This window comes from Macadamia integrifolia, chromosome 7 (assembly GCF_013358625.1).
Source record: "Macadamia integrifolia cultivar HAES 741 chromosome 7, SCU_Mint_v3, whole genome shotgun sequence".
NCBI classification, from domain to species: domain Eukaryota; kingdom Viridiplantae; phylum Streptophyta; class Magnoliopsida; order Proteales; family Proteaceae; genus Macadamia; species Macadamia integrifolia.
The window spans coordinates 1,225,888-1,237,760 of NC_056563.1; the positions used below are offsets into that span (position 1 = coordinate 1,225,888).

Sequence of the window (11,873 nt, forward strand, 5' to 3'; positions counted from 1 at the left end):
TTATTTACACCAAAGTTTGATTGTTAGTTGGTGACTACCCCCTATTTATAAGGGTCGCCTTTCTTCTTTTGCTTGTGTCTATCCAATATGGGACTAAAATTACGATGCCCACCCTTATTTATTGGGGTTAGTCACCCTTTTATTGTTTCATGTCTATCAGATGTGGGACTAAACTACTATGTTGTAAAATTATCTATCATCCTTTCTAGTGATGATTACCCACAAAAGATCATACTTGTTTAATTTGCTTGAATTATTCCGCCAAACCTAGTAATACAAATTAATTCATGGTATATGACATTTTCCTATAGATTTGGAAAGGTCGTGGCTTTTAAGTTCAATCGAATTAATCATGAATTACTCAGTAAAATCCAAATATATGAATATTCAGATATATATTTTTTTTGATAAAATATTCAGATATATTTAATATTACGGAAAAAGAACGATGTTTGGTCATGTGGCCCTCGTGCCTAGACATGAGAGTGCGTGAAGTTTCTGCCCCATCCCCTATTGAAAAAAAAAAATCCATCAATGTTGATGCCTATGCATGCGACGGTCACACGAACATGCAGTGATTGGTTTCCCTTAATATTTGAAAAACGTATGAAAAATATTAAACTAATTAAAATAAATATTGTTAATTAATAGGAATCTCCTATTTGAAGAGAAAAAATCTCATTGGAAAAAATAAATAAATAAATAATGCAACTAAGGAGAATCTCCCAGTTTTAGAAATTTTGGTTGCTAACCATATTGGTCACGAGTTCAAAACTTGTGGTGCAATGGTTAAATTGCACCACTTCAACATGTTGGTCGCATGTTCAAAACTTAGAAACAGCCTCTCTTCCAAAGTAGGGAATAAGGCAAGTGTAATTTTGCAAGTGTAATTCCTCCACTTGATCTTAGCTCTTTCACACTCGAGCAATGCAAGGTATGATCACGCAACCATTGTGTTCTTTGAGAATGCCCATTGACACTCTCATCTAGGGTTTTAGAAAGCTATAATTTATCAAAAGTGGGGGTGGGGTTGGGGGAGAGAGATTTCAATGAAGATGATAATGGGAGTTCCTCATTTTGAGTGTGCAACAGAGTTGGAGTGCTATTGGGATTATAAATCCTTGATGACAAGCGTAGCGTCATTTTATGCTATACAGTGGGAAGTAGATCCAATCGTGTATCTTACCTAATCTAAATATCTCATAATATTAAATAATCTCATTAATAATAACATGTGGATATTAATTGATTAGTTAATACCATTATCTCCCAAAGAAATAGAAATTTGCAATTTTGTCTAATTAATTGCATATCGGTTTCTTCACTAAAACTATCACACAATGGACTATAATGCATGTAATTCAATTATTCTCAAAATTCCACTCCATCAAATATGCACTAGTGTAGAGATTTTGTGTCCATGATTAGACGAAAACATTTTCAAAACATTTGATAAAGTAATATCAGTTTTATAAAACAAATTATAAACTAATTGTTATTGGATTCGGATTTCTATCCAATCATATACAACCACTCTCTCTCCTCAATATTTCCTACTAGGGTACTGGAGTCTATGTTGAGCGACTCTATCGTTTACAATCAAACACTAAGAATCAAATACATTGATATATAGTCAAGAAGACATCAACCATTGATATTATTTCTAATCAATAATCCTATACTATGCATACATCGTATGTGCACTCGAACCTATGTTTTAGAATCATTAATCCGGAAACACATGATGGGATGATCGTACAAACAAAAAGTCCAGTCCTAGTACAAATTTTAGGTGAAAACTTAACGATAAGTGTAGCCCATTAGATTATGCAAATTAAGAAATTATTATTAATTAAAAATTCTAAGTTTGATGGGTGCATATCTACCAATCTCCCACTTGTACATTAAATATATTTCTCATATACTTTACACGTGTTCTCAACATGTTTTTCAAATACGATAAGTGACCAAACCTTTGTCATGTGATTAGATAAATCATCTACAAAACCCAAATCAAGAAAATATAAATATATATATATTTATACACATTTAGAGAAGAAGGGGGAGAGATAGAAGGTATTTCAAAGAGATTCTGATTCCTTTCTTTTCCTCCATACCTACTTAACCTTTTATTGAAAAAACTTTAAAGGGAGAAAACAGCAGTGATATTAACAAACCCAGATAGAAAAGATACAGAACAGAAAGTCTCTTAACTTACATAAAACCTAGCTAGCTTCAATGATCTCCAAACATTTAATTCTTTAACCATCATCTACCTCTGTATAACTAATCATCAATCCAAACCCATCAAGCTTCATAAGCATTGGGTGCTAACCTTGGTATCACCATAGCTGAAAGAGGCACAGCCTTCTGCAAAGCTAGCCCAAATGCTTCATCCATGTTAAGCTCAGTTCCCTGAGGAATCTTCCAATCAAAAGCATGCACAAGGGTTCCTAATATATACTCCACCAACACAATACCCATTCTAGTCCCAGCACAGATCCTTCTTCCAGCTCCAAATGGAATCAACTCAAAATCATTCCCACGAGGATCAATCTTAGCATTCCTTCCACTCAAGAACCTCTCTGGTGTAAAATCTATTGGGTTCTCCCACACATTTGGGTCTCTCCCTATTCCCCATATGTTAACACTTAGCCTTGTGTTCTTAGGTATGTAGTAGCCATTCACTTCACAAGCTTGAGTGGATACTCGAGGGAGGTTTAATGGTGTTGATGGGTGTTTTCTAAAGGTCTCCTTGCAGATAGCTTGGAGGTATGGGAGCTTTGGGATATCAGATTCTTCGAGCCGGCGATTCCGACCTATCACTTCGTCCATTTCGGCATGAGCTTTTTGGAGGATTGTTGGGTTTTTCATCATCTCTGCTAATGCCCACTCGATTATGCTCGATGATGTGTCGGTTCCTGCTGAGAATAAGTTCTGCAAAGACAAAAGAAATGGTGAGTAGGGAATGAGAAAATGTCATATAGCTCAGTGAGTCAACTCAGGGTTTGGCTAACTTAATAGATGAAATGGAAGATCTACTTGATTTTGACACAGTCCAGAGTCCAGACAGGCTATTGTAGAAATGCAATCCTAAAATGATGCAAGAGATAATGGAAAAACAAGAACAAATAATGCACACAGGTTTACGAGATTCGACAAGATTGCCTATGTCCTTGGTGAAATTAGATCATGCTTTACTATTAATGGAGAATAGGGTTACAATGTTCGTCTTCACACATCTCAGTATTGCTTGTATTACAGAGAAAAAAACTCTCGCTACAAATATATAATGGGATCGTCTTTCTGCCTGTTAAGGTTCTTGCACCAGTACTCTCTGGATTAAATTGTGACAGAATACAAGACATCATACACCAACATCTATCTTAAATGATTGAAGATGTTAATCATTGATAAAGTTTTGATAGTTGATACTCATCCTAAATAGGGTAAAATATTCGCACGACGTCAGTGTGCGAATCAATTTGCATGTCAAGACACATAAATGTGAGTCCCATATGTTTCGTTTTTCTCTCTCTCTCTTCAAACATCTTTCGTATTTTCGAGATTATTTTTCACTCATTTCATTACTTGCAATCTTAGCAAACCCTCACCCTCTCATCATGACCTTGATATGACAATTATTTGTTCTTTCAAGATTGTTAAGACATTTTGACCATTAGGTAAAGTGATAGTGCCAAAAACAAATTTATTATTATTTTTTAATTTATCATGGATTTATTAATCATGTATGGGAAGAATAAGGGGTTAAAAACTGTTAACTATTCATTGATCCGATGCATGTGATTTATTCAGATAGGGCATTGACCACACATGTGATGGCAGGTTTTTTTTTTTTTTAATGGGAAAAAGTTTGGTACATAATTATAGTAAATTATTGTCATTTGTATCCATCTCTCTTTTCTCTTTTGTAATGATACTCTTACTTTATCACACAGAATCAGTGCATCCCTCTCTTCATTTCTGGAGGGGGGATGGGAGGTGAGGGGTCGATGAAGATCACAAGAGAGTAGTAAAAAGGTCCACGGGGCCACACGGGTGTACTGCTACTATTTCAAGGGTGGGGTCAAGAGGATTGAATTCTAATCCTTTTTTTCTTAGACTTACACTAGACTCTACTATCTAGCCGCCTGCCACGGACTGAGAAGCTCATCCCCGTTTCTCTTACCAGTTTGAAAATGACATCCAGATCTATTACATCTCAACTAAATCCTATTGTGTTTTTCTTAACATGGGAAGATAATACTAAAAATTGTCTGATGACAATATGATAGACGTCATTCACATTCAATTATTTTTTTTTAAGAACTCAATCATAGACTACCTGTATCTTGTATCTGTATTTGTACCTGTACCTGTACCTGTACCTATACCTGTACTTGTACTTGTACCTGTACCTGTATCTATGTATGCTTCACATGTGATTCAGATATCTGTCCTTTTTCTCTTTCTGTTTCAGTAACTGTCCCTCCAATCACTTTTAATGACTGAAAAACTAAAATGTCCGCGAATTGGATTCAGATCTTTCCAGCAACCCCATGCTGGAGAGAGACAAATGAGGACTCTCTCTCTCTCTCTCTCTCTCTCTCTCTCTCTCTCTCTCTCTCTCTCTCTCTCTATATATATATATATATATATATTAAGCCCATGGATAGCCCCCAACTGAGGATAATCTAGAGTTAGAGTCTCGTTTTGGAGGCATGGTCAATTGCCAACTGAGCTATACGTCTCTGGTCATGCCCATTGAATTTAAGGGGTTAGAAGAGAGGATATACTCACTTGTCATAAATGGTCAAATATCTATTCTTTCCTATGAAATTACATATTTACAAAGACGTGGAGAGAGAGACTGGGAGATACTAGTATATTCTATGCACCTTGATAGCATCTTTTTTTCTATTTATTTTGTAAGGGAAGGGGGGAGGGATGCTCTCCATGGGGCATGGTTTGAGAAATCAAAACAAATTGGATTGGTATCAGCTCTATCTGATCCCAATTATTGGCTGATACTATATTGTTAGATTGATATGGACGAAGGATAATAAGGTTTAAAACATAAATTTTCTAATGACAACCAATGGTATTTCTGTCTAATCTGGATCGGAATTGAATTGGTATCATTCCTATTCAATCCCAAGACCAATTCTATTATCTTAAATCATGTTGTGGGGCACATGCCATTGTGCCTAGACACAGAGTGCGAAATGACTACCACACCCTTCTAAACAATGCCCAGCACCCTCTCATTGGCTGGCACATTGATGCAGGGGCTATGAGCCCCCAAGACCCCCACAGAGAATTTTCTTCCTTATTTTGATTTATGAGACAACTCACCTACTCACCGTTCTGAGTAACACTCAGCCTTTTGGATCATGAGTTTGATCAATTTCTAGAACACTAATGTGAAACAGAACAGAAGAACAGAAGAACAGAAGCAGAGGTGTTAAAAATGGTTGCATACCAAAAGTAAGGCCTTAATGTTGACATCGGAGAGCCTCTCTCCTTCCGAGTTCTCCCTGTTAGCGAAGACGACGTCGAGAAAATCCGGCTTCCCCTTCCGCTCATGAGCCGACGCTTGGTGCTCCTTAATCATCTTTGTAATGAGACCATCCCACTTCTTATGCAACTTCTTCATACCTCCTTCAATCCCCTGCAAGTCCATCCAAGAAATCGAGGGGATAAAATCGCCGATATTGAACAACCCGGCCGATGTCATCAGCTCCACCACCATATCCTTGAACTCGTTTGACTCGTCCCCCTTTGTGGCAAAAACTCGCCGACTCAGTATGATCTGCCCAATCATATTAGCCATCGCATATGTCAACATGTCTGGCACTACGACAGGTTCTTTGCGCTGACATGATTCGCGCATGGCCCCAATCATGTGGCCAAGCTCGGCGGCACGGACATTGGCCCAATCCTCTAAGGCCTTGCCGCCTAGCATGTGGAGGTTGCTTAGCTTACGAAGCAACTTCCACCGAGGCCCATAGTCCGCAAAGACCATGTCCTGTGCATCATATGCAAGATGGGTGGCGCCGGCGTTGGGCGGCCGGTTTGAGAAGTTGAGGTCAAGTGTTTTGAGGAAAGCACGTGCGGCATCTGGTGTAGACGCCACGACCATGCCGCATGTGCCCATCTTGAGGTACATGACAGGGCCATACTTCTGGGCTAACTCAAATAAGGCAATATGAGGCATTTTTCCTAGCAGTGGTAGAGCTCCGATGACTGGCCAGCCTTTTGGGCCCGGCGGGAGCTGCCGCCGAGGGTTAGAGGTGATACGCTGGATAAAGTAACGGGTGATGAGGAAGAGAATTGCTGCTGCCAAGAGCTCACGCAAGAGAACTATGTTGACCACCATTGTTGCAGGTTAGCTAAGTTGCATATGGGGAGAGGTCACAATGGTTTGAGTACTGAGAGTGAAGGGCTTGGGGCTTGCTATATAGGACTTTTTTTGGGGGATGTAAAGCTTGTTGTTGGTCACGTGAGGCTTCTACTCCTCTTTCAAAAGCGTTCCAAGGGTTGGAGCACCAGAAAGACAAAAATTCAGTCAAATTATTTTTTTTCTTCGGGCGGGGAGTTTTTATGCAACGTCATACATGGTGCACAACCATGCACATAGTCGTTGGATGACAGCATAATTGCATAATTTTAAAATTTGGATTAAATTGATTAGAATCACCTGCATCGGATCAGAATTGATCGACCATTGGAAAAGAGCATACTTTTAAAAATTGGATTGAATCGATTAAAATTGCCTAGATCATATCAGAATTGATCAACAGACTCAACACCAATCCCAAGTTTTAACCCGATACTAATCCATTGGTATGATCTAAGTGCAAATAGGTTCAAAAGACCTTTTTTTTCTTAAACAAAGGTAAACCCATCTGATCCCAAATGATACCGAGTTTTAAGTCTCAAGATGTGAATGAAGGGGTGCATCATAGACCCTCATCCCTCATCCCTCATCCCTCATCCAATGATTGTGTGCTTCAGTGCTTGATCATGTAAGATGCATTGCGGTGCACAAAATCTTTTGCTTTATATTGATGTGTTCTGACACTTGGATTATACTAGTATTAAAAATATACTTAGATTATTATTATATGAGGAAAGATGAAAGAAGAAAAAAATAAGATACCGAAATTGACAACCGCACTTCTTATTAAACCAACCTAAAAAAAGGGAGATAGGCTCTCAAACCAAGCGAGACAGGCCCCACCAAACGATTTGAAAATATAAAATCGACAGATTACATTCAATTAAAAGTCTTTATCAATATAAAAAATTATGTATTACATTATTCTTAAGGAAAGATGTTCATATTTTATCATGATAATTTCCATCCATATAGTTCAATGGTTGATAGGTGGGTGCAGTATGATTAAAATTCTGCTGACGATTAGTTGATCTTTCAATGCAGATGGTTGGTGGAGATCTATTGAATATGTATGGTAATATGGTCTTACATAGAATTGAAATTATACTTATAATTACTCTCTCTCTCTCTCTCTCTCTCTCTCTCTCTCTCTCTCTCTCTCTCTCTCTCTCTCTCTCTCTCAAATTAAATAGAGACAACAGAAAAGGGATGTGGAAAAATAACGCAAGAGACCCATACCAGTAGCTCTACCAGTCAAAACACTAGAAATAGTTGCGGTACAAAAAAAATCACAATGGCTTGGAGACTAATAAATCTACCACGTGGAAACAACAAGTAGCAATAACAAACTTAACCTAATTTCAATTTATTAGAGTCAACTACAATGATCTATGCAAAACAAAGTAGGGAAGATTGCGGTTCAAACAAAATAAGTTAAATGAAGAAGAGAAGAACTTAAGAAATGATAAAAAAAAAAAAATAAAGTAAGAAGAAAGAGCAAATCAGAAGAAACTCAGCTAAATGAGATCAGCAACAAATAGGTGGAATTAAAAATAGAACTCAAGATCCCTATCTAATGGCATGGCCCCAGAACCAATGCGAGGGCCAATGAATACAGGGGCATCAACTTAAGCATTGAGGCCAACTATTTACTTCATGGGTCTAATTGGCCTTATAGTCTCTACCCAGCCTAAGCCCAATTACGTTAAGCACAGGTAGATACTAGATAGAGCACATGAGTCTCCAAAAAGTTAGGATTGAGCTTCCCTTCACCCACTATTGAACAAGTAATCTATTAACTCAGTCGCATTTGACCGTTCAATGGGAACGAAAATGGGTATTTTGAATTTCATACAAAAGGAAACAGAAGTTTATTTAATGATACAACTAATTAACTAAAGAGTGCAATCATAATCACATCACCTTGAATCTCTTCACCCAAGCTGATGTAAAAATAACCTTTTTTTTTTTTTTTTTTTTTTTTTTTTTTTTTTTAACTATTGTTGTAGGTGATAAAATTCTGAACCATTCAAACTGTTAAACAAAAGACATGAGATTTTTAACTCACTCCCTTACATTCAATTCTCCTTGGTTTGGAAAGCTTACCCTAACAGATGGTTCTTTTACCATATCTTAATTTGATGGATAAGCTGATTGAAATTCATCAAATAAATGGTTTTATTTTTGTGTTTCTCTCCATTGAAGGCCTCATTATTGGTCCCCATTATAATTTTGAGGACCGGACCAGACTATTCGGTTGAACCAAACTAATCCCCTTTTTGTTGGAAGTGGATTTTATCGATTGTACTGTCCATCAGGTATCTATAGATGTTCAACTTATTTGTACCACATAGAATATATGTTTGATGGGACTGAGATTTGTAAAGTGTCTTTAAGGTTTCATGTTCACATGTCAAGTTTCATCTCATTGGGACTTAGTCAAGCGAAAAAATAAAGCTTTAAAAAATCTAAGACTACCAAAAAGATGCATTACAATGTCCGAAGTACTAAGAAGGTGCATAACAATAAATGGGAGGGTATATGATAAAGTATTTATAGCATTTTTTGCTGGGACTAAAAGAAACATGTAATCGTTTAGAGCTGCCCTTGAGAAAGGTAAGATTTTCTTCAAGCTCTACATAACTTTCTATCTCTAGTTCAAACATCATCCAAATTCTAAAAATGGACCTCGGCCCCTACCTATTGAGCTTTGTCGGCGACATAGAAGTGAGTGAAAGATCCTTTCAATCCTTAGTAACGTAGTTTCAACTCTGAAAGGACAGAAAGTTAGAGGGGCGGGGATTATGAAATAGATGGAAGGAGGCAAGGGGAAAATAATCCTCTGTTTTTCTCATCCCTGTTTTTCCTTGTTTTGCTACTTGCAGAACGCGACACGTGGACAACTTTAAGACAAACGCACCGGATGTAATAATCTTCACCCAATCTTGACCGTTGGTCTCCTTATTGTCCACGTGTCGCGTTCTGCAGGTAGCAAAACAAGGAAAAACATGGATGGGAAAAACAGAGGATTTTGATCGGAGGCAAGGAGGGGTGAGCAAGTTCAGGGCAAGCTTTGAGAACTTAGTATCGAGAATGCGATCAATCAAAGTCAATACTGATTCGGATTGACTTTGATTTCAATTTAAAAACCACTTTTTGGCCTTACCCTTCATCTGTACCGATGCACTAATATAATATTGGTCAAGAATCGGGATCGATCAAGGCCAATACCGATCCAATCCTACCAATTTCAACTGATCCGATCTTATTCCTCAAACCATGGTTGGGGGAAGATACAAAGGCACAGTAGGGATGATGGTGGGGCAGTTATCAGATGTTCGAGGAGGATTATAAGAGGAGAGGGTGGTTAAAAGGTATAATTTTGGACTTTTAAAATACTAGGGGAGAAAGAGACGTGGAACTTTAGTTTTATGGGGAAGAAAAAAGAAGTTTTGAATAGGGGACTTTTAGTAAATATTGGTCAAGTGTAGGGAAATGACAATAATTATGGCATCTAAAATTGTAAAGAGTAAAACTTTGTTTTTGACCTTATTGTGGTACTCTCATGATCCATCACAAATCAGATTTAAAATTTTTTTTTTTTTTTTTTCCCCTAGGAATCAGCAAGGCTTTTTATTAAAAAATTAGAATACACCTGATGACCAAATACACCAATAACTTGAAGACAATAAAAGAATAAAAAAATATAACCAGACTATCTATCCACCTTCAACATGGCCATCAACGGATAGATAAACTGATCAGCTAAATCTAAATATCAACCTCATTTGAGCATCCCAACTGATGTCTACTACTATGAAACTAGGAGACACATTCCAAACTGAAAACACCCTTGAAGTCGGAGCATGCTTGTCAGTCTATCTACAATCACATTAACCTCTCGAAAACAATGAAAAATGCTCCAAGTAATTCCATTCAAGTATCCCTTAGAGTGTGGCCATTTTTGTTTAGAACTCCATGAGATAGTTCCGTTATCAATACAAGATACTCCCTCATTTGAATCGCACTCCACCCATAAGCTAGTCAAACCCATAGTTTTTGCAATATTAATTGCTTCTAAAAAAGCAGCAAACCCCGCCCAATAATTTGACGCAACCCCTTTATATCTCACAAAACACCAAAGTGACTTAACATTGTTGTCTCGAAAGATTCCTCCCGCTCCTAAGTGAATTGTTTTCCAACAAGCTACCATCTGACACAGCGAGGTCTTGATTTCCTCCGATATGACTCGGTAATTGTTTGAGAGAAAGGGTTGAAGCCTGAATGCCTGATATCCTCAATTTTTTTTTTTTTTTTTTCGACATCATAAGCACCTTTAAATAACCAACCTGAACAGGAACAATAGAAGAAAAATCCTCTTGATCTTTGAATATAGTCTTTACTACAAATGATGCTTCTCTTGCAGAATTCTCAAACCTCCTACGGTTTCTCTCCAACTGAATCTAAAATGGGACATTAACTAAAGTACCCAACTATTCTCAAAGGAGAGGTCACACCTTCGCATTTCCACTACGAAAAAAGCTCTTTAATTGATAGCTTTTTTTTTTTTTTAAATGGGTATCTACGCTTTTGGCCTAACTAGTCCCGTGGATTCATACTGACGCCACAACCACATGGACCAGGTCATGCCAAGATTGAATGAGAATCATTCAACTTTCACTGAAAGCAATAAAAAGCACTAAACACCTCGTGTTAGTGACCCAAAGTATACCTAGTGGGAGTCAAACTTAGAACGTTCGAATTTATGGCTCGTACCAAGTGCTCACCAACCATGCTACCCCTTGCGTTTCTTTAATTGATGGAAAGCCATTCCATCAAACATTAAAAACATCACTTCAATCACTTCAGTCCACACCATTGCTGCAAAATGACAATCAATTAGCCAATGAAAGATTGACTCAGATGTTGCCCAACACAGATTACACCCAGATGCCATTGCCACCTCTTTCTTCATCACCTTCTCATCTGTAGAAAATTTGCTATGAGCCATCCTCCAAGCAAAGATCGAAACCCTTTGCAGCAACCCCTTTATCCAAACAAGATTACTCCATAATGGTTTTGGAGTCTTATCCTGAATACCTACCCATGCAGAGAAAACAAAAATTACCTGACTAAGAGACCGTATCCGCCTATCCTCTTCCAACTGATGGAAGAGGGAAGCTTCTCACAAGACGTCGCATCTCACTTGAGCCCACCACAGGAAGCATCCACTTTCCTTCCGCAATAAACCCCGAAACCTTTGCAAATAACCTATTAAAAATTTAATGATCCCTCCAAAAATTTATTTTTGATCTATTTTCCACAATCCATCTCTCATTTTGGCCCAAAAAATCACAAACATGCTTTATACGCCAACTAGAAGAAGAGAAGTAGGGCAACTTTGGCAGTATTCTTAATGAACCAGCATAATTTTGTAAGCAAGGATAAATTTACCTTATTTAGACGGAAATTT

The 11,873-nt window shown here is 37.7% G+C and overlaps 1 protein-coding gene across 1 annotated transcript; it reads right to left on the bottom strand.

The window, feature by feature from the left end:
• Positions 1 to 2,013: 2,013 nt before the first annotated feature.
• Positions 2,014 to 6,441, bottom strand: LOC122083715 (flavonoid 3',5'-hydroxylase 2-like). Its single transcript, XM_042651599.1, has 2 exons — positions 5,483 to 6,441; positions 2,014 to 2,937 (listed from the first exon to the last, which is right to left on the bottom strand). The coding sequence occupies exons 1-2, from the start codon at positions 6,377 to 6,379 to the stop codon at positions 2,308 to 2,310; spliced, it is 1,527 nt and encodes a 508-aa protein (XP_042507533.1). The 5' UTR covers positions 6,380 to 6,441; the 3' UTR covers positions 2,014 to 2,307.
• Between the last annotated feature and the right edge of the window lie 5,432 nt (positions 6,442 to 11,873).